The sequence below is a fragment of the Thalassophryne amazonica genome, chromosome 16 (assembly GCF_902500255.1).
Source record: "Thalassophryne amazonica chromosome 16, fThaAma1.1, whole genome shotgun sequence".
Taxonomy (NCBI): Eukaryota; Metazoa; Chordata; class Actinopteri; order Batrachoidiformes; family Batrachoididae; genus Thalassophryne; species Thalassophryne amazonica.
The window spans coordinates 78,243,533-78,267,774 of record NC_047118.1 but is presented as its reverse complement, the minus strand read 5'-3'; the positions used below and the strand labels follow the sequence as shown (position 1 = coordinate 78,267,774).

The 24,242-nt window shown below is 39.9% G+C and overlaps 1 protein-coding gene across 1 annotated transcript in view; it reads right to left on the bottom strand.

The window, feature by feature from the left end:
• wnk4b (WNK lysine deficient protein kinase 4b) overlaps positions 1–24,242 on the bottom strand; it is a 60,129-nt gene that overhangs the window by 20,205 nt on the left and 15,682 nt on the right. Inside the window, exons 5-11 of the mRNA XM_034190166.1 lie at positions 18,499–18,719; positions 18,261–18,418; positions 3,139–3,227; positions 1,217–1,436; positions 900–1,136; positions 289–439; positions 66–196 (exon numbers count right to left, since the gene is read on the bottom strand). Of these exons, the coding sequence (XP_034046057.1) occupies positions 66–196; positions 289–439; positions 900–1,136; positions 1,217–1,436; positions 3,139–3,227; positions 18,261–18,418; positions 18,499–18,719 (1,207 nt within the window). The remainder of the gene's footprint in view (positions 1–65; positions 197–288; positions 440–899; positions 1,137–1,216; positions 1,437–3,138; positions 3,228–18,260; positions 18,419–18,498; positions 18,720–24,242) is intronic.

The following is a 24,242-nucleotide window of genomic DNA, read 5'->3' as shown; positions in this document are numbered from 1 at the left end:
GAAATTGACCTTTTGACCCCTGGGATCAACCTGCTTTTAATTTAGATACGACAACCTCCACTCACCGAGGGGAAGCGGAGCACCGGAAGGGGCGGAGCCTCGACTCCATTCAGAGAGGAAGGAGTTTCAAGGGAAGGTAAGGCAGGATTAGTGATGCTGTCCCGGACACCAGACCAGCTGTCAATCTCACAGTCAGCTGCCATGACAACAAAAGGATGAAGATCCTGTGATGAATTTTGCTAGAGATTTAAAATAAATGAAAAGAATTCATTGTGTTTGCGTCCTGACAGGCAGCAGAGAAGTTTGATGCTTGTGTGGTCAGTCGCTCCTCCTCTTCCTCGCATTCCACTTCAGAGTTCCCAAAATCCACCAACACAGCAGGCGGCGTCATGGTTGTTGTGGATGGGGCTGAGTCAAGTGATGAAATCGTGGCCATCTCCTGCCAAGATGAAACACGTTCAGTGAAAGAGTTTCAGTTATGTTTTTGTGTCCTCTGATTCAATCGGAGACTTTTAATACTGAACATCATCTGATATGGAGCCGCTTAAAATATATTTTCCGATCCTGAATAACGCTGTACACAACATTCAAACATTCATCACGATCACATGACAATCATTTAATTATGTTTGATAACTGTGCCACATGGTGGCGATGAGGTTCGTGATACTTTCCGGGTTAATAATATTTGCACTTGGGAGGAAAGCGGCTTCTTTCAAAGAAGCTAGTTATCATGCTAATGTGTTTGCTACATGTTGACGTTAGCATTTTAGCACACACAAAGAGCTGATCGCACAGTTAAATTCAATTTCTTCAGTTTATTTGTACAGTCAGATGAACTGTTTCACATACGTGATTTAGACGAACTTTGATTCATGTGGGAAAAGCTTTGAACACACCTGACTGGTCACTCTGGCAGCAGAGGGCACATCTGTGCCCAATGGTAGTTTCTGATTTGCTAAATCAGGCAGATGGTGGGCGGGGTCAGCCTCTTCTTTGAATTCTTCGCTGTTGTTCGGCAACACCCTCATCAGGGAGCGTTGCTTCTCCCGCTGCCGCTTTATGGCAGTGATGCGGTGTCTGATCGCCTTGGCAACCGGTTTATAGTCAGCTTCACTCACGAAACCCAACACGACCTGAGAGGGAACAAAGAAGTGACAACCATCAGCAGTTGGCCTGCAGGTCAGACGCTGGGTGAAATGGCGGCTGCTGGTACCATCTCCTGGGCCACCTCCTCTGGAACGTCTTTGTACAGCTCGAACAGGAACTCGATGGCGTTGTTGTCTTTGTATTTCCCATGGAGCTTCTTGTTGCCGTCCATCCTCAACCACAGCTTCAGCGCCGTCTTGGTGCTGTCCTCCTTCTCAGCCAGCTCCACACGCACGCCAGGGTGCTCCTGGAAGAAACGATGTTCCAGCAGGTCCTGAACCGTGAACCTGCACAAGCAATACAACTCTCTCACGGAAAAGATTCAACTTTTACCGCAGCTAATTTAAGGACCGCCGTTTAAAGTAACTCAATTAGATTACACATTAAACTCATACTGATTAGCCGTTTAAAGTAACTCGGATTACATATTAAACTCAGTCATATTAGCCGTTTAAAGTAACTCAAAGTAACTGGACAAATTAACTGTATGATTTGCCACAAGCAGATTATCTATTGAAAGTAATTCAATCAGATTACACATTTAACTCTACCAGATTATCTATTTAAACTAACTCAATCATATTATATAGTTAGATAAGATTAGCCAAATTAGCAGTTTAATGAAACATGAACATTAACTGTCTGGTTGGCACAGTCAGGTTAAACATTTAATTTGATCAGATTATCTGGTGAATGTGATTCATATTACACATTTAACTCAGTCAAATTAGCCGTTTAAATTAACTCAGTTGTAATGTGTAATCACACATTAAAGTGGTCAGAATAGCCATATAACTCATTCACATATCACATTTTGTTGTGTGGGCCGCTGAAGAGGAGGTATTGCTGGCCCACCACCACCAGATGCCGCCCTGCTTGAAGTGCAGGCTTCAAGCACGAGAGGGCGTCGGAGCAACCGGGAGTGACAGCTGTCACTCATCATCAGCACCAGCTGTCACTCATCCACAGTTCATCACCACCACCATAAAGGCCGGACTACAACTCCACCTCCCCGCCGAGAAATCAGCCACTAGAGAGGTAATTTTCTCTGCTGAACTAAACCCTGACTTAATAGTCTGAACTTATTTGCAGCCGTTTTCCTGTGGTGTTGCCTTATCTGAGGGATTGGCGTTTGGTGTGATCAGCGATGGCTTCGCTTCACACTCCAACCAGATAAGTGGTTAGACAGGAGCTGCACGAGTGTGTGATTGGAGGTGGAGGTGCTCCCTCCCAAAAGAACACAGACTGTGGGATTACTGAGTGTGCGAACTCACACTCATCAATACTGTTTCTGTTCTCTGCCAGCAGTACCAGGTCTGACAGCTGGAGACGGTGGCCACCTGGGGATCCAGGACTTGGCGGATCCGGTGTTCTTCAGGTCTGTTGGCGGTGAAGGCCGTGTGGGATCCGGCTCGGTTCGGGACGGACGTCTCCTATCCTCAAGCCTGCCCACACGTCACGCTACATATAATTGTCTGTGGTACCAAAACTGTGTTTGTCTGTATTCCGTTGTGCACTTCACAACATTAAATTGTTACTGTTTGGCTTATCCATTGTCCGTTCATTTAACGCCCCCTGTTGTGGGTCCGTGTTCCTACACCTTCACAACACATTTAACTCAACCAGAATACACATTTAACTCTTATCTGTTGAAACTAAATCAATCAGATTCAACATTTAACTCAGATCAGATTACCCAGATTAGCTGTTTAATGTAATATGGACATATTGCCTGTTTGATTTATCACAGTCAGGTTAAATGTTTAATTTGATGAGATTATTTTATTATTACACATTAAACTCAGTCACATTAAACGTTTAAAGTAATTCAATCAGATTACACATTAAACTCAGATTATATGAACTGTGCCTGTAGGTGGCAGATGCAGCTCCATGTTGAACTTTTCAGTTGTGGGGAGTGGTCTAACTGGTGTTGTTGGTTATGGATCATACAGGTGTGGTGACTCGGGTTCTGGGTCGTGACCTCACCTCTCACTGCTGTTGGTCCGGACACAGCCTTCAATAATCTCCTTCAACTCAGGGACATTTACTTTGAAAAAACTGTCTGGTTTTATTCCCTGAAAGAGAGAGAGAGAAAGAGAAATCATCTGACTTTCTGAATTAAAAATGTCAATTACACTATGTAACAAATTTTTATTTTTGTTGTGTTCCTGGGTACACAGTGTGTTTTCCTAACCTGTTATGCCTTAAATAAATAGAAAATAGCTGTTATTCCACAGAAAATTTGCTTCTGTGATCAGGACAATGATATTTTGAAATTCGTCTGTTTTCAAGAATATTCTCGATTCACCTTCACTACTGAGTAGTCTTCTAGAATATTCTTTAACTGCTAGAACTGTCCAGAATTTTCTAGAAGTTTCCAGAATTATCTAGAAATTTCAAGAAACTTTTAGAACTTTCGAGAACATTAAAAAAAATAAAATCAAAGTTTGTGCTGAATTTAGTTATTTTTCCATAGACTTTAAACATAAGCAGTTGAAATATAACACTTAGAAGCCAGGAACAAAAACTGTGTTACATAGTGTTATTGCACTGTGTGGAAAACAAGAGACAAAGTGGGAAACCTTTGGTATCAAATGTTAATTTGATGCTTCTGTTACAAGTCTGTAAATAAAATTTCCGAATAAGTTCTCATTTCAAAAACTTGTGTACGATCAAAAAGTAGTAACATTTTATTGGCCCACCCTGTAAATGTAAAAGCTAAGTGTAAATGTCACTTATATACATGCTGTCCATATTCTTGAGCCGCTTAGGTGGATAGGGAGAGTTCCCATGGGATAAAAAGCTTTTCAACCTACCATCCCTGGTTCTCAAGACCAGGCATACTCTACATAATCTACTCTACTCTTCTTTTTTTAGATATACTTTAGTATACACTAGTACAACCCCTGGCAAAAATTATGGAATCACCAGCCTCTGAGGATGTTCATTCAGTTGTTTAATTTTGTACAAAAAAAGCAGATCACAGACATGACACAAAACTAAAGTCATTTCAAATGGCAACTTTCTAGCTTTAAGAAACACTATAAGAAATCACGAAAAAAAAAATTGTGGCAGTAACGGTTACTTTTTTAGACCAAGCAGAGGGAAAAAAAATATGGAATCACTCAATTCTGAGGAAAAAAATTATGGAATCATGAAAAACAAAAGAACGTTCCAACAAATCAAATCAATTTTATTTATATAGCACCAAATCACAACAAACAGTTGCCCCAAGGCGCTTTATATTGTAAGGCAAAAGCCATACAATAATTACAGAAAAAACCCAACGGTCAAAACGACCCCCTATGAGCAAGCACTTGGCAACAGTGGGAAGGAAAACTCCCTTTTAACGGGAAGAAACCTCCAGCAGAACCAGGCTCAGGGAGGGGAAGTCTTCTGCTGGGACTGGTTGGGGCTGAGGGGAGAGAATCAGGAAAAAGACATGCTGTTGAAGAGAGCAGAGATCAATCACCAATGATTAAAAGCAGAGTGGTGCATACAGAGCAAAAAGAGGTGAACAAAAAGAAACACTGGGTGCATCATGGGAAACCCCCCAGCAGTCTAAGGGATGGTTCAGGGTCACCTGATCCAGCCCTAAACTATAAGCTTTTTCAAAAAGGAAAGTTTTAAGCTTAATCTTAAAAGTAGAGAGCGTGTCTGTCTCCCTAATCCGAATTGGGAGCTGGTTCCACAGGAGAGGAGCCTGAAAGCTGAAGGCTCTGCCTCCCATTCTACTCTTAAAAACCCTAGGAACTACAAGCCTGCAGTCTGAGAGCGAAGCGCTCTATTGGGGTGATATGGTACTATGAGGTCCCTAAGATAAGATGGGACCTGATTATTCAAAACCTTATAAGTAAGAAGAAGAATTTTAAATTCTATTCTGGAATTAACAGGGAGCCAATGAAGAGAAGCCAATATGGGTGAAATATGCTCTCTCCTTCTAGTCCCTGTCAGTACTCGAGCTGCAGCATTTTGAAGTAACTGAAGGCTTTTCAGGGAACTTTTAGGACAACCTGATAATAATGAATTACAATAGTCCAGCCTAGAGGAATTAAATGCATGAATTAATTTTTCAGCATCACTCTGAGACAAGACCTTTCTAATTTTAGAGATATTGCGCAAATGCAAAAAAGCAGTCCTACATATTTGCTTATATATGCGCACTGAAGGACATATCCTGATCAAAAATGACTCCAAGATTTCTCACAGTATTACTCGAGGTCAAGGTAATGCCATCCAGAGTAAGTATCTGGTTAGACACCATGTTTCTAAGATTTGTGGGGCCAAGTACAATAACTTCAGTTTTATCTGTATTTAAAAGCAGGAAATTAGAGGTCATCCATGTCTTTATGTCTGAAAGACATTCCTGCAGTTTAACTAATTGGTGTATGTCCTCTGGCTTCATGGATAGATAAAGCTGGGTATCATCTGCGTAGCAATGTTAAGCAATGCTTTCTAATAATACTGCCTAAGGGAAGCATGTATAAAGTGAATAAAATCGGTCCTAGCACAGAACCTTGTGGAACTCCATAATTAACCTTAGTCCGTGAAGAAGACTCCCCATTTACATGAACAAATTGTAATCTATTAGATAAATATGATTCAAACCACTGCAGCGCAGTGCCTTTAATACCTATGGCATGCTCTAATCTCTGTAATAAAATTTTATGGTCAACAGTATCAAAAGCTGCACTGAGGTCTAACAGGACGAGCACAGAGATGAGTCCACTGGCTGAGGCCATAAGATCATTTGTAACCTTCACTAATGCTGTTTCTGTACTATGATGAATTCTGAAACCTGACTGAAACTCTTCAAATAGACCATTCCTCTGCAGATGATCAGTTAGCTGTTTTACAACTACCCTTTCAAGATTTTTTGAGAGAAAAGGAAGGTTGGAGATTGGCCTATAATTATCTAAGATAGCTGGGTCAAGTGATGGCTTTTTAAGTAATGGTTTAATTACTGCCACCTTAAAAGCCTGTGGTACATAGCCAACTAATAAAGATAGATTGATCATACTTAAGATCGAAGCATTAATTAATGGTAGGGCTTCCTTGAGCAGCCTAGTAGGAATGGGGTCTAATAGACATGTTGATGGTTTGGAGGAAGTGACTAATGAAAGTAACTCAGAACAATCAGAGAGAAACAGTCTAACCAAATACCAGCATTACTGAAAGCAGTCGAACATAAAGATATGTCTTTGGGATGGTTATGAATAATTTTTCTCTATTAGTTAAAATTTCATTTGCAAAGAAAGTCATGAAGTCATTATTAGTTAAAGTTAAAGGAATACTCGGCTCAATAGAGCTCTGACTCTTTGTCAGACTGGCTACAGTGTTGAAAAGAAATCTGGGGTTGTTCTTATTTTCTTCAATTAGTGATGAATAGTAAGATGTCCTAGCTTTACGGAGGGCTTTTTTATAGAGCAACAGACTCTTTTTCCAGGCAAAATGAAGATCTTCTAAATTAGTGAGACGCCATTTCCTCTCCAACTTACGGGTTATCTGCTTTAAGCTGCGAGTTTGTGGGTTAAACCACGGAGTCAGGCACTTCTGATTTAAGGCTCTCTTTTTCAGAGGAGCTACAGCATCCAAAGTTGTGCTCAATGAGGACGTAAAGCTATTGACGAGATAATCTATCTCACTCACAGAGTTTAGGTAGCTACTGCTATATAGCATTGAAGAACATAAAGAAGAAATCATATCCTTAAAACTAGTTACAGCGCTTTCAGAAAGACGTCTACTGTAATGAAACTTATTCCCCACTGCTGGGTAGTCCATTAAAGTAAATGTAAATGTTATTAAGAAATGATCAGACAAAAAGGGGTTTTCAGGGAATACTGTTAAGTCTTCAATTTCTATGCCATATGTCAGAACAAGATCTAAAGTGTAGCTAAGGTGGTGGGTGGGCTCATTTACATTTTGAGCGAAGCCAACTGAGTCTAATAATAGATTAAATGCAGTGTTGAGGCTGTCATTCTCAGCATCTATGTGGATGTTAAAATCACCTACTATAATTATCTAATCTGAGCTAAGCACTAAGTCAGACAAAAGGTCTGAAAAATCACAAAGAAACTCACAGTAACGACCAGGTGGACGATAGATAATAAATAAAACTGGTTTTTGAGACTTCCAATTTGGATGGACAAGACTAAGAGTCAAGCTTTCAAATGAATTAAAGCTCTGTCTGGGTCTTTGATTAATTAATAAGCTGGAGTGGAAGATTGCTGCTAATCCTCCTCCTCGACCCGTGCTTCGAGCATTTTGACAGTTAGTGTGACTCGGGGGTGTTGACTCATTTAAACTAACATAATCATCCTGCTGTAACCAGGTTTCTGTAAGGCAGAATAAATCAAAATGTTGATCAATTATTGTATCATTTACTAACAGGGACTTAGAAGAAAGAGACCTAATGTTTAATAAACCACATTCAACTGTTTTAGTCTGTGGTGCAGTTGAAGGTGCTATATTATTTTTTCTTTTTGAATTTTTATGTTTAAATAGATTTTTACTGGTTATTGGTGGTCTGGGAGCAGGCACCATCTCTACGGGGATGGGGTAATGAGGGGATGGCAGGGGGAGAGAAGCTGCAGAGAGGTGTGTAAGACTACAACTCTGCTTCCTGGTCCCAACCCTGGATAGTCAGGATTTGGAGGGTTTAATAAAAAAATAAAATAAAATAACACATCACTAGTATTTTGTTGCACCACCTCTGGCTTTTATAACAGCTTGCAGTCTCTGAGGCATGGACTTAATGAGTGACAACCAGTACTCTTCATTAATCTGGCTCCAACTTTCTCTGATTGCTGTTGCCAGATCAGCTTTGCAGGTTGGAGCCTTTTGCTCTATGGCAAGATGCATTGTCATCTTGAAAAATGATTTCATCATCCCCAAACATCCTTTCAATTGATGGGATAAGAAAAGTGTCCAAAATATCAATGTAAACTTGTGCATTTATTGATGATGTAATGACAGCCATCTCCCCAGTGCCTTTACCTGACATGCAGCCCCATATCAATAATGACTGTGGATATTTACATGTTCTCTTCAGGCAGTCATCTTTATAAATCTCATTGGAACGGCACCAAACAAAAGTTCCAGCATCATCACCTTGCCCAATGCAGATTCGAGATTCATCACTGAATATGACTTTCATCCAGTCATCCACAGTCCACGATTGCTTTTCCTTAGCCCATTGTAACCTTCTTTTTTTCTGTTTAGGTGTTAATGATGGCTTTCGTTTAGCTTTTCTGTATGTAAATCCCATTTCCTTTAGGTGGTTTCTTACAGTTCGGTCACAGACGTTGACTCCAATTTCCTCCCATTCATTCCTCATTTGTTTTGTTGTGCATTTTCGATTTTTGAGACATATTGCATTAAGTTTTCTGTCTTGACGCTTTGATGTCTTCCTTGGTCTACCAGTATGTTTGCCTTTAACAACCTTCCCATGTTTGTATTTGGTCCAGAGTTTAGACACAGCTGACTGAACAACCAACATCTTTTGCAACATTGCGTGATGATTTGCCCTCTTAAGAGTTTGATAATCCTCTCTTTTGTTTCAATTGACATCTCTCATGTTGGAGCCATGATTCATGTCAGTCCACTTGGTGCAACAGCTCTCCAAGGTGTGATCACTCCTTTTTAGATGCAGACTAACGAGCAGATCTGATTTGATGCGGGTGTTCGTTTTGGGGATGAAAATTTACAGGGTGATTCCATAATTTATTCCTCAGAATTGAGTGAGTCCATATTTTTTTCCCTCTGCTTGGTCTAAAAAAGTAACTGTTACTGACTGCCACAATTATTTTTCCTGATTTCTTAAAGCCAGAAAGTTGCCATTTGAAATGACTTTAGTTTTGTGTCATGTCTGTGATCTGCTTTTTTCTACAAAATTAAACAACTGAATGAACATCCTCCGAGGCCAGTGATTCCATAATTTTTGCCAGGGGTTGTAGAGTTCTACCTTAGAATTGGAATGTATTATAGAAGACATACATTACTGAATTTTCATGGAAACAACAGAGGATGTTGGAAAACTGGGAAAATGCTCAGTTGAGATGGACATCACCAGTCTTTTAGTTGTGACTTTGTCCTTTCGCAAGAAGATTAAAAAAAAAAAAACAAAAAAAAAAACACTTTGTCCATCTGGCGGACTCTGAGCCAGCAGTCCCGTTAGAGGTGCAGTGACATTAACCAGTCTGTCCATTTTCTGACCTGGCTGTATAGTTTTATATGTACGAGGTCTGTTAGAAAAGTATCCGACCTTTTTATTTTTTTTTCAAAAACCTGATGGATTTGAATCACGTGTGCTTGCATGAGCCAACCTTGAGCCTTCGTGCGCATGCGTGAATTTTTTCATGCCTGTCGATTGCGTCATTTGCTGGTAAGCAGCCTTTGTATGAGGATGGGTGGAGTCTCTCGTCGTTTTTTCTTTGCAAGGAAATGGTCGAACGACTGGAGCAGCGCGACTGCATCAAATTTTGCCAGAAACTGGGCGACAGCCAGGTGGAAACGGCTTTCGGTGACGATCCTATGGGCATCACACAGATTAAGGAGCAGTACAACCGGTTTAAAGACGTGCGCACAGTGGTGGAGAGCGAGCCACGGTCCGGTCGGCCATCAACATGCTGAAATGACCAGATCATTTCCAAAGTGAACGCTGTGGTGATGCGGGACTGTCATGTGACTATCCGAGAAATTGCGGAAGAGGTGGACATCAGCACTTTTTCTGCACATTCCACTGTGACAGAAGATTTTGCCATGAAGAGTTGCAGCAACATTCATGCCAATGGCTTTGGCACGAAGCTGCCGACGGAGCAAAAGCGCCTCCGTGTTGAAGTCTCACAGGACATGTGACGTGTCCACCTCTTCCACAGTTTCTCAGATAGTCACACGACTGAAAAGCCACTGAAAGCCGCCTGAATCTTCCGAATGGTGGAAGAGGTGGGCATCATTTTTCAGAGTTCAGCATGTCCTGTGAGACTTCAACACAAAGGCGCTTTTGCTGCGCCATCAGCTTCGTGCCAAAGCCATCGGCATGAATTTCACTGCAACTCTTTTCATGGCAAAATCTTCTGTCACAGTGGAATGTGCAGAAAAAGTGCTGATGTCCACCTCTTCCGCAATTTCTCAGATAGTCACACGACGGTCCCACATCACCACAGCGTTCACTTTGGAAATGATCTGCTCATTTCAGCGTGTGAATGGCTGCCCGAAGCACGGCTCACTCTCCACTGTTGTGCGGCCATCTTTAAACCAGTTGTATCGCTCCGTAATCTGTTTGATGCCCATAGCATCATCACTGAAAGCCGTCTGAATCTTTCGAATGGTTTCCACCTGGCTGTTGCCCAGTTTCTGGCAAAATTTGATGCAGTCGCACTGCTCCAGTCATTCCGCCATTTCCTTGCAAAGAAAAAACGATGAGAGACTCCACCCATCCTCACACAAAGGCTGCTTACCAGCAAATGACGCAATCGACAGGCATGAAAAAAATTCACGCATGCGCACGAAGGCTCAGGGTTGGCTCATGCAGGCACACGTGATTCAAATCCATCAGGTTTTTGAAAAAATTAAAAAGGTTGGATACTTTTCTAACAGACTTCGTACATATATATGAACACAGTGGATGCTGGAGGTGTCTAGAGCTGCCACAAACGACTATTTTGATAGTCAACTAGCCAACAATTATTTTTGCGATTAGTCGACTAGTCGGATCATACGTAAATTGCATCATCGCATTTTATCAATACCATTATCGATACCGCTTATCAATCCCATTCGTTGTTGATTCCCTTATTTTCTGTGTGCTAAAAGTAGGCTTTACAGGTTTTCTATGTCAACAACATTTTATTGAGTCTTAAAATAAATAAATATGAAATTGGTCACTGGATCCTTGATCTCTGGACATAAACAGAAATAAATAAAAGCTGTAGTTTTTGTCAAAACCATTTCCTTTCAGACATTAACGGCATGGCTGTCACGCCATATGTCTGAGTTGAGCTCAGCTGGCTGCTGGAGTCTGCAGGTCTGCAGCCATACAGTCTTGGGCTGCTGCACGTCAGTCAGGACGTCTCATTTTGGGAGGAAAAAAACATTTTGATCAATTGCAGTTTATTGTTTGTATTACAATGTTTGGAAAGACGTGTCCTTTGATTTAAACGGCTATTCACTTTGAAGTAATTAATTCCGAGCGGACTCTATCTTTATACCTTGACTCGGTGGAGCAGCGTTTGGAGCAACGGAACGGAGGACGATTCTCATTTCTTTCTCGCAACAATACAGGAGTCCCAGTTAGTTACTTTAATCTGCACAAAAGTGACTCACGATTGACATATGTTAATAGCTTTGAAAGTGGTTAAGAAGCGGAGTTGCCGCTTCTGAAGAGGAGCAAAGCAAAGATCCACCGAAGCAGCGGATCAAAGCACTGCTTCATTGGTTCAAGGTTCAAAGCAAATGACTCATCAACTAATAAATTAGCTGTTGGTGGTTTCAATAGTCGACGTAGTCGTGACTATTTGAGGCAGCCCTAGAGGTGACATTGGGTGGGTTGCTTGACAAGTCCAATGATCGTGATGACGTCACTACTTTTAGCTATCGTTATTGATCGTCTGGCTCCAGAGTTAAGAAACAAATAGCGGTCATGCTCATTTCAAACAAATAGAAATGAATGTCTTTGCCAAACAGCAAAACGTGCTGCTGAATGACACCAACAGCTGAGAAAATGCACATAGTGAAGAAACGTTTCCACGTGACGTCATCACACACGACTCACACAGCAGAAAAACAGAGCGGAAACAATGACAGCAATGGATGAATAATTCACATTGCAGCAACAGCACCATCACATCCAAGATACCAAATTATAACAGCAACGACACCTTCACATAGCAAAAACTCTACAACAAGATAAATACTCAGAATTATCTGATGCCAAAAAACACTGTTAGTGCAGCAGATAAACAATCGTGCATATGGTGATACAAGCACTAAAGTTGGTACAAATACTCTTTAGATATTACTCTTTTGAACAAACCGACTGACCACTTGAATTTTCACTAAGCGGCCAGGTAGGGGTCAATTGAAGAATTACACAGGGGTCAAAATTAAAAATGCTCAAATCATTTTGAAAGCTACACCACATTATTTGTCTGATCGTAAAGATTCCAAAAAGGTATAGTTTGGACTATCTATGACTGAATGTTCTGGAGTTATGGGGTAAAAACAGCAAAAATGGTGACAAAGGTCACCATTTCAGTTTGTACAAGGGTCAAAAGTTAAAGTTCCTTCAATTTTGGTAAAAGCGATGCAAATTATTGGTTGAGCTAATAGGATTAATAAATGGAATAGTTTTGATTGTGTTGAATGTTTGGTCTCCAAAGTAAAGGTCAAACAAGGTCAACGTCCATTGGATTCTATGACATGTGACATATGTTACCCCGTAACGTGATAACTAAGCATGATACATGGTCCAAACTATTCCTTTTTAAAACCCTAACTCAACTAATAATTTGCATCATGTTTTACCAAAATTGGAGCAACTTTAACTTTTGACCCCTGTACAAACTGAAAGTGACCTTTGTCACCATTTTTGCTGTTTTTACCCCATAACATTCAGTCATAGATAGTCCAAATTATACTTTTTTGGAGTCTTTACGATCAGACAAATGTGGTGTAGTTTTCAAAATAATTTGAGCATTTATAATTTTGACCCCTGTGTAATTCTTCAATTGACCCCTACCTGGCCGCCTATTGAAAATTCAAGTGGCCAGTCGGTTTGTTCAAAAGAGTAATATCCAAGGAGTATTTGTGCCAATTTTGGTGCTTGTATTACCATTTGCATGATTTTGCTCCAAATATTCTCTTAGCTGCTGCACTATGTATCTCACTCACCATCTTCATTTGACTACTTCTTTCTGTACAGTAGTGTTCAGAATAATAGTAGTGCTATGTGACTAAAAAGATTAATCCAGGTTTTGAGTATATTTCTTATTGTTACATGGGAAACAAGGTACCAGTAGATTCAGTAGATTATCACAAATCCAACAAGACCAAGCATTCATGATATGCACACTCTTAAGGCTATGAAATTTGGCTATTATTAAAAAAAAAATTAGAAAAGGGGGTGTTCACAATAATAGTAGTGTGCCATTCAGTCAATGAGTTCGTCAATTTTGTGGAACAAACAGGTGTGAATCAGGTGTCCCCTATTTAAGGATGAAGCTAGCACCTGTTGAACATGCTTTTCTCTTTGAAAGCCTGAGGAAAATGGGACATTCAAGACATTGTTCAGAAGAACAGTAGTTTGAAAACTTATACGCAGGTGCAAAAAATTATAGGCTGTTCATCTACAATGATCTCCAATGCTTTAAAATGGACAAAAAACCAGAGACGCGTGGAAGAAAACGGAAAATAACCATCAAAATGGATAGAAGAATGACCAGAATGGCAAAGGCTCACCCATTGATCAGCTCCAGGATGATCAAAGACAGTCTGGAGTTACCTGTAAGTGCTGTGACAGTTAGAAGACGCCTGTGTGAAGCTAATTTATTTGCAAGAATCCCCCGCAAAGTCCCCTCTCTTAAATAAAAGACGTGCAGAAGAGGTTACAAGAGAAATGGAGGAATATTTTGTGGACTGATGAGAGTAAAATTGTTCTTTTTGGGTCCAAGGGCCACAGACAGTTTGTGAGACGACCCCCAAACTCTGAATTCAAGCCACAGTTCACAGTGAAAACAGTGAAGCATGGTGGTGCAAGCATCATGATATGGGCATGTTTCTCCTACTACGGTGTTGGGCCTATATATCACATACCAGGTATCATGGATCAGTTTGGATATGTCAAAATACTTGAAGAGGTCATGTTGCCTTATGCTGAAGAGGACATGCCCTTGAAATGGGTGTTTCAACAAGACAATGACCCCAAGCACACTAGTAAATGGGCAAAATCTTGGTTCCAAACCAACAAAATGAATGCCTCGCAGATGTGAAGAAATCATGAAAAACTGTGGTTATACAACTAAATACTAGTTTAGTGATTCACAGGATTGCTAAAAAAGCAGTTTGAACATAATAGTTTTGAGTTTGTAGCGTCAATAGTAAAAGCTACTATTATTGTGAACACCCCCTTTTCTACTTTTTTTTTTTAAACTAACAGCCCAATTTTAGAACAATTTTACTCTCATCAGTCCACAAAATATTCCACCATTTCTCTTTAGGCCAGTTGATGTGTTCTTTGGTAAATTGTAACCTCTTCTGCACGTCTTTTAGTTAATAGAGGGACTTTGTGAGGGATTCTTGCAAATAAATTAGCTTCACACAGGCGTCTGTCACAGCACTTACAGGTAACTCCAGACTGTCTGATCATACTGGAGCTGATCAATGGGTGAGCCTTTGCCATTCTGGTTATTCTTCTATCCATTTTGATGGTTGTTTTCCTTTTCTTTTTTTTCCACGCGTCTCTGGTTTTTTTGTCCATTTTAAAGCATTGGAGATCATTGTAGATGAACAGCCTATAATTTTTTGAACCTGCGTATACGTTTTCCCCTCTCCAATCAACTTTTTAATCAAACTACGCTGTTCTTCTGAACAATGTCTTGAACGTCCCATTTTCCTCAGTCTTTCAAGAAAAGCATGCTCAACAGGTGCTGGCTTCATCCTTACATAGGGGACACCTGATTCACACCTGTTTGTTCCACAAAATTGACGAAGTCACTGACTGAATGCCACACTACTATTATTGTGAACACCCCCTTTTCTACTTTTTTTTATTAATAGCCCAATTTCATAGCCTTAAGAGTGTGCATATCATGAATGCTTGGTCTTGTTGAATTTCTGCGAATCTACTGAATCTACTGGTACCTTGTTTCCCATGTAACAATATGAAATATACTCAAAACCTGGATTAATCTTTTTAGTCACACAGCACTACTATTATTCTGAACACTACTGTACATATCGACACATGGTATGTTTAAACAAAATTCTCACTCACTCGTCTTCAACCACTTACTCCAATTAAGGGTCACAGAGGGCTGGAGCCTATCCCAGTAGTCAGAAGGGGTGAGGAGCGGTACACCCTGAACTGGATGCCAGTCTGTCGCAGGGCCACATGTGGACAAACAAACATATTCACGCATGCACGCACACCTACAGACAATTTAAAGTTTCCATTACATGTAACCTGCACGTCTTTTGGATGTGGGAGGAAGCACCAAGAGCGAACCCACACAAACATGGGGAGACCATGCAAACTCCACACAGAAAGGCCACAGGTGGGACTCGATCCCATGACCTTGCTGTGAGGCAATAGTGCTAACTACTAAGCCACCATGCTGCCCTTAAACAAAACAAAATAAGCAAAAAAGATGTAATGATTGACTCAAATGGTACAGTGTCAGAAAAATCCATTCAAGTTCTGTGGATGTCGTACGAGATGCACCACAAAACATGTAACAACTGCCAGTAAGCAATGAAGCTGTTTTATCACAACCATTTTGCAGCAAACTGAGTCAAACATATCCTGAATAAAACAATTTGGTATCCACTGCAAAAATAATGGTCATTACAAACGAGAGACACGTTGATTCACGGGTCAACCTGTAACCTGCACTAAGTGATTAATATTTTGCAGATACAGTGCAGGCTCTCTATATAGCATACAGCAGATTGCTTCCGTCTTCTCTTTTCCTCTCTCCCTCAGACACATGCAGGCCACAGGTGCACTCTGTGCTACTTCACAGTCTGTAATAAATAGCGTAACTGACAGCTACAGTTGTCATCTTGTAAATGCATTGTCCATGTCTTTATACTTGAGACATTTTTGAGATCCACTTTACTTTGTCAGCTAGTCTTTTGTTAGCTCTTTATTTATGGTCCTTTTTAGCTTATACTGACTCAGGACTCTTTGTAGTTTGATGTTATTTGTCAGTCTGTCCCTGTTCTCCTTGTTATGCATCTGTAAGAGTGTTCCACGGTGCATAACACAAAATGGCTGACGCACAAAATGTCCTTGTATTTGGTAAAACTATCAGATCCTTTTACAGCCGTCTAATTGATAAAACCATCTGATCTTTTTACATATGTTCAATGGATAAAACCAAAGTATTCATGTCTATTTGGAAAAAGAATCAGCGTGATGGAACACTCTGTAATGCATGAAACTACACTACATAAATAAACACACACTATAAGATTTTTATATAACAACCATGAACAGACCGTTAACAGACGCCCGCCTACTTCACTTTTAAAGCCAATCACATAGCCCCTGATTCACGACAGGTGAAGGACCGCCCACCCACATGGGGCCAGCCAAGGCTGAAGTTACAAAAGTTAGAGAACAGAGGAAGTCGGGGTTCTTTGTTCCTGGTGTTTTCATGCGGCCGGTTCAAGATCCCAGTGCTGAGATAACTCTGTATCGGTGTAACAACTTTTTTTCAATACAACATCTAAACTTTGAAGTCCGTTTCCTGTCCAACACATCAGTAACCAAGTTCGTGCTTCTTTTGTTGCTGGATATGTCATTCTTGTCCACTATGTTTTTAAACTATCTTCACGCCTGTTATAGTCTCTCTGACACTTTCTGCTAACGACACACCTCTCGCCTCCCTGATGGTTTGGACGGGGTTGTGTTTTTTAGACACCAAGTAATAACAGTCTGCAGAGGGAGGGCGATGTCGGTCTTCCTTTATTTGAAGAGAAACTCGCCACCATTTCACAATAAAATATTTAATGCACCCTAGCAAATATGTTTACTGTGAAAGGCATGCTGTCAGTGTTCCTTGCGACTGAGTTTAACTTGACAATACTGAGGAGATGTTAACTAAAATGTATTTTTTGCTAACACCAACAAATTTCCCACTATTTGTACAAAGTTTCATTAAGTACATAAGCTGAATAAAATCTATTATATGGCTGCGATACTACGTGCGCTCTGATTGGCTGATTACCGGTCTGATATTTTCCCATATCGGACCGGTTACCCTGACAATCGGTCCACAATACGTATTTTCATTACAAACCAGGAAGCAAAAAACACAAATAAAAAAAAACAAAAACAAGTCAGACATGAACGTACTCCGTAAATATTTAAACAGCATCAGAAAAGACACAGATTGAAAGCTTACCAGCTAACGACCGGACCATCTGTTAAGCTAGTGGAGATGAAGAAAGCGAACAGGGTTTTCCAAGCCCAAAATCGTCAATAGTTTTCATGTTTGGGCGATACTGTAAGTTTGTGTGTTTATAAAATAAATTATTAACCTCGCTTGCTGAGTCTGTAGAGGGATATCAGACCTCTGTGTTTGTCGGTCGCTAACGCTTGATCCGTACTAAACACCTCGGTCTGATATTTCCCCGTATAGACCTCGTTTAATAATCCTTTAATATTTGCTGCGAGTTCAAGTTTAAATAAACTGTATTCAGGAGGTGGGATACTGATTTGCTATTTCAAATACTCTAAATGTTTTGTTTAATTTTTTTGGACTCTCTTCCAATAACCTGTTTAATAGGAATCCTTTTATTTTCCTATAATTGAAAATAAAACTGATTTTTTTAAAACAATATGAAATACTATATTCAAATAATAATATAACATAAGTACACCTCTTTGTACATCCCACCTTCAAACACAGCCTCATACGACCATCCATGAAAATCTACTTAAGCTCCCAATCTACGGGCACTGCACTAGTTTGCTAAACACTGGAACAAATGAATAATCCACATTGTTTATGCTAATGTCCGCAGGCCATTGTGACCAGCTCATAAAAGTCTGAACGTCCCCTGTCATTCATCAAATTTAAGGCCTGTGAGAAGGTTGAAGTCAGGCTGAAAGCTGAGCAGATCCAAGGAGCCTGCCGTGACACATGTCATGACTACACACGGAAGACAAAGGGAAGCTGCAGGAGCAGCAGTTGGACTGGCAAGAAATCAGCCCAAATACACAAATGGACAAACAAAGAGACAAAACATGTCGAAGTTCTCTTCTTCTCAGAACAAAATATGGAGGAATAACTGTTATCAGAGTAATTTCAGATATTCTGTGGTGAAAATCTTTTCTAAATATCCAAAGACACATGCGTGCCACACTTTTGGCCGGCGACTCTTACACAGGTGACCTTGCGGTAGATTTGTCCGGCATTCTGACATTCGGCGTATGGGTACTCGGACGTGGCCATCTCTAGGATACACATGCCGAAAGCGTAGACGTCCACGGCCTCATCGTACTTCTCCTCGTACATCTCGGGAGCCATGAACTCTGGGGTTCCTGAACACAACAACAGCAGTCGCATGACCCTGTGCCTTCAAACATCTTTTGTTGTTTTTGAAGCATTTTTGTATTTTTACCGATGACACTCTTGGCAAAGGATGCCTTCTTCAGCGTGGCGAGCCCCAGGTCGCCAATCTTCACAGAGGCTGTGGGTCCCGTGATGAAGATGTTGTCACATTTCAGGTCTCGGTGGAGGATTGGGGGGTTTCGAGAGTGCAGGAACTGGAGTCCTTTTAAGATCTGGAAGCTCCAGCGCTGCAGAAGCTTCAGCTTCATCTGCCGAAACCGACGCAAGTATCTGGAAGAAGATACAAAATAAATGTGATTTAAACCTGAAGGCTAAGAAAAACGATGCTGTCTTGAACTGCGCTTCACAAAAGCATATGCTAAAAGTACAACATGAAGCACATAGCCAAATAACGCTGATGCTAACATGAATATGCTAATGCAAACATGAATATGTTAAAACTACATGATTTGAATGTGTTCACCCACAGGGCTGTGAAATAAAAATTGTGAAATCTGAGGAAAATTTGCAGGGGGTCTGGGGGGCACAGGGCCCCAGGAGCAGGGGTCTCAGGCCCCGTGGGATCCCAGAAACCAAATTAATTTTTTAATCTAATGATACATTTTCAGCATCTCCTGGAACAAAAAGTCTAAAAATTAGTGCATATTTAAATGACCCTGTATTCAACCTTTTCATTTGAACCAGCAGGTGATCATGTTGAAATAACAGAATATGACATGGAAGTAGTACCTGGAATGATTTTCCTTTTAATTGTAAACCAAATTATGCATTAACTCAGAATTAAATTACATGAAATTCATGAAGACTGAAAAGACTGTTAAAGCATTTCAAAAACCACAGCTAAAGCTTGTAGAATATTTTGAAAATCATGGTAAAATATCAATAACATACCTTATAGGAAAAAGCCACATATTCTTGTGTAAATCCACTCAAAGCTACTGTGTCTTTTTCCCATGAAAAAAATCTAAATTAATAAAAACTCATTTACATTCTTGTGTAAATTCATGTAAATCCATTCAAAGCCAGTCTTTTTTTCCCAATGAAAGAAAGTCCAGATTAATGAAAAAAGTCACATAATCTTGTCTAAAATCCTGTTTGAACAGCAGAATGCTTGTTTTCCAGAGAGAAAAATTCTTACAGTTCACTTTTCCCGTTTCTTTTATCTTTCAGATGTGTTGATGAAAACAGCGACAATTCCACGGATTCTTGTCCTTATCAGACTTTGTCAAACCATCTTTCTCACCATCTTCTCTCTGTCCGACGTCGGTCCGTGACACAGACATACCGCACAAATCTTCTTTTAAAAACGTTAGAGCTCTAAAGGTTTGCGATGTCCACATGCTACGTTTAGCTTTAGCTTTGCGCAGGAGACACACAGCGTCGCCGCAGCAACCAACCAATCTCACTTTACGACAACTGTCGCAACAGCCAGGCTTTTTTCTCCTCGAAACTCCGCGGATCCGAGGACACTGTATCTATAACACAGATCAGTGTCCGCGGACTGCCGCGGTCTGATAAAACTTGCATGATGTTGTAGGAAAAAAAAGAACACTTTGCGATAGACATTTAAAAAAAAACTCAGTGACGATCACAATTACAGTTAAACACTAACACCCACCCCCTACGATGAAATCTGCAGAGTTTTCACAGCCCTGCACTCATAAAGCTTAATTTTATATTGTAGAAGCTACATGTTCGACTTAGGTTCATGTAACATAAAAACCAACAACACCCATGTTGGTTTTATTGAGTGTACATGTGATTTCTTATTTTTTGTTTTGTATTTTTAACAAATTTGCAAAAATCTAAAAAAAAATAAAATAACTTTTTCATGTCATTATGGGGTATTGTGTGTAGAATTTTAAGGAAAAAAAATCATCTTTTTTGGAATAAGGCTATAACTTAACAAAATGTGGAAAATGTAAAGCGCTGTCAATACTTTCCAGATGCACTGTATTCCTTGACCTTTGAAATTTCCACCACGTGAGACAAAGGAATATCTTATCTTGACCAAACTACTCCAAAATCTAATAACCTCTAGAAGTCCCAAAGAACAAAGAGACCAGACAGACAGGAGACGGAGCCAAGAAGAAGTGGAGTGTCTCTCCCTTATTTAGCAGGAGTAGGGACAAAACTACAGAGGATCTTCAGACAGCACAAAATCCCAGTTTTCTTTAAACCTGCTAACACCTTGAGACAGGAATTAGTTCACCCTAAGGACAGGATCCCTAGTTACAAACAGAGCAATGTAGTGTATTATATCAGATGTCAGGAAAACTGTAACAAACACAACATAGGTGAGACTAAGCAACCTTTACACAAAAGGCTATACCAGTACCGCAGAGAGGGCGCCGGTGGACCTCAGTCTGCAGTTAATCTTCACCTTAAAGACACTAACCACACGTTTGAGGACAAGGAAGTTAAAATCTTAGCAGAGAAAAGAAATGGTTTGAGAGGGGAGTGAAGGAAGCATTGTATGTGAAACAGTTGAAAACCAGCCTTAACCGGGAAGGGGGTCTGAGACATGATTTGTCCCCTGTTTACAATGGGGTACTCAGCAGTTCCAGTCTTTTGTTCATAGTAATGAATCATTCACATCGTCAGGAGAGGCGTCAGTCCCATCGTTAGGAGGGACAGCTGCCCTGTCATTAGGAGAGTTCTAACTAGAGCACAATAGGTGCTAATTAGAGCAATTGTTAGTCACTAGCCAATAGCAGTCTGCCTCTCGGTAGGAGGGGCCTGGTTACGTTTGTTATTCTGTTATTCTTCTCTACAAGAGTCAAGACAGAAGTCAGACTACCAGAGCAAGAATTTTAGCTGAGGAAGCTTCTGCGATTAGAAGCGAAACGTCCTCGCGTCAAACAACCCAGTCCAGTCAAAGATTCAAGCTTCTCTACTATAATACCCTGATCACAGCTTTGCACATGAAAATTAAAGCACTTTCAAAAACAGTATTTATTGCCTCACATTTTAAAACGTACCACGTCCCAGACTCGGATAGACAATGAATGAATGAATTTTAAAATGTACGCAATGTTCATGACACTGTTATTTATTGTGATGTCTATTTTCAGTACCGACACTACGTCACCGAGCATGCGGGTTAGGGAGGGTCTGTGTAGACTTGTGTGCCTAGATAGAGTGGCGACATGATGAGAAAAAAACGTCACGTGGCTCCTGGTGCCATCTTGGGTTCAAAATAGCATTCGCTGTTAATCTATCTGTGTGTAAATCCAGCTATTTTATTTATTTATTTGCTGAAAATGATGGGTTGTTGTGTGTTTGGATGCACAAATAGACAGAGCAAGGGCTTCAAGATGTACAGATTTTCTTCAGATCTGAACAGAAGAAATATTTGGGAAAATAAAGTCAGCCGTGTGGGATGGAAGCCGACATCATCATCAAAGTTTTGAGAGGTAAATTTATTGGTCAGTCCCATGTACAGTAAAATTCAACTAAAACATCATCGTATAAACCGGATATTCGCAGTCACTGGACAAAAAAAGCCCCAAAGTTTTTGTGTTGTTTTCCATGTAATAACAGATTTTGTACAACAGATTTTTCATTCACATCGGATAAAACGTCCCGTCTGATTGCAATATATGTCCATTAAACCCAGTGGTGGGCACAGCTAACCAAAAAATTAGCTTTGATAACAGATAATCAACTAACTGAAAGGTTATCTTTTATAAAGCTAAACCGATAAACCACCCAAAAATTTATTGGAAGCTACAGATAATCGATAAATTCCAGTATTGTCTCCAGTACACTTGCAACTACTAACAGCTGATTTTAAGTTTTAACACCATAATCGTTTCTGGTAGCATCAAAGGCATCTACAGACCCAAACAATGAGTCAGCACTTCTGTCTTTGAGCATCCTGCCCACTGCTGGAAGCTCCTGTTTATTACATAACTTCCAGCAGAGAAGCCATTGAGAGGAGCAACAAAGTTCAACTCTCTACTTAATAACAGCTTTGCCGTGAGGCAGAGATCTTGGAAAATAAATCAGTGCTGACTTATGGTTTGGTTTATAAATAAAATTAATACTGATAGAATAACTCCATTAATGCCAATCATGTCATTTGTACAAAGTTAAAATATAACATATCTTTTAATGTTGAATAATGCACTAATTCTGAAGTTTTGTAACAAACACAGACAGATGGCAAAGGATTATGGGTAAAATGTGCCTCCGCTAACACTGATTGGTTGACTCATTCATTCTATGTAAACCAACACGTTAATGTGAATGTGTCATGTGTTGGTGTTTACAGATAAATGTGCTTTTGTAAAATATGCCATTTTTTATTTGTAAAAAAAGAAGGCATTTAAAAAAAAAGCCAAGTTTTAATTAGATAACTGTCTGATATAACCAGTGTCAAAATAAATAGAACATTGTGAATACTGCCATGAACACTACTGGCCAGTAGATGGCCGTAGAGACCGTGAAAACTTGCCAAAACAAAATTTCAGATAATCTACCTCTGCTATGTTTAAGATGCGTGGAATTGAATAAACACAAACTGAATTTCAGACATCTTCTATATAGGAACAAAGACGACAGACAGTGTTTGACATAAGCAGGACTCTAATAGCAAACAGGAATTGATCGCAATGATTCCAATTGAAAATAATGGAGCAACCTAAGCTGCTTCTGGTATTTTTACATAAAACAAACAATAACAACGTATATAAACCCAGAGAATATATTCACGAGAGTTTTAGGCACAATATACAAAGAGTTTAATGCTGTTGTCCATGTGGAGCCTGATCAGAGCATCTCAAATGCATTTCTTCTGTTGTGAATGTACTGAGGGTACCCATAATGCACCGGGGCACAGCATGTCCACACTAAAACCTTCAAAATTAGAGCATTACTTTAAAACTAAAACATATATCTGATATTTTCACTTTAGAAAACGTCAGACGTGACGTTAATTTAAATAACTTGTCCAAAATTAGTTTGGTTAAAATTTTAACCATAAGTTAAAACTGTATGCCTCTGGATGACTTGGGTGATACTGCCAGTGTTAAAAAATATGAGCTTGTGTGCATGTGTGTGTCTGGAACCAGATCTCCTCTGTTTATGGAGAATAGAACTGCACATCTACTATAAAACATTTAACAGGTATGTACTCAACTGATTTTAGATTTCGTAGATGTTTGTAACTATTCAGCTTTGTTTACCACTTCTACAAAAATACGTTAGCAGTCTAAAAGTTATCAGACCAAAACTTATCGGAAGATAATTAGTGCGATGATGGTTTTCAAAGTTATCTGAAAAGCTAATCAGATAATGAAAACATTATCTTCAATAGTTAGTGGTTAACGGATTAGCGGAATTGTGCCCACCACTGATTAAACCCCTCGCATGTGTAAACGGAGTAATTTCCCTGATTAAAAGCCTGACCGTTTATTTTTTCACACTGTGCTCAGACTAGGAGCTGCAGGCTTTCACTGCTTCGTCTGCCATCATATTATAATAGCTTTTACAGCGTGCACGCTGATTATAAATGGATCAGAAAAGTCCGCATCACATTTACAGCACAAAGTCGGTAAAAGAAGAAAATGTACAGTTTACCTTTGATTTGGAGGTGATGATTGTAGAAAGAAAAGCTTGTTGAGGGTCAAATTAATCCAGAAGAAAGTATAAACCAGAGACGGAGAACTTTAAAACTGTCACGCGCGTCACTGAAGACATGGAGTTACAGAGTTGCAGAAGCATAAATCAGGCTTTAAATTAATTAAATAAATCATCATGAATTCTAACTTTTTGTAAATTTGAAAGGTT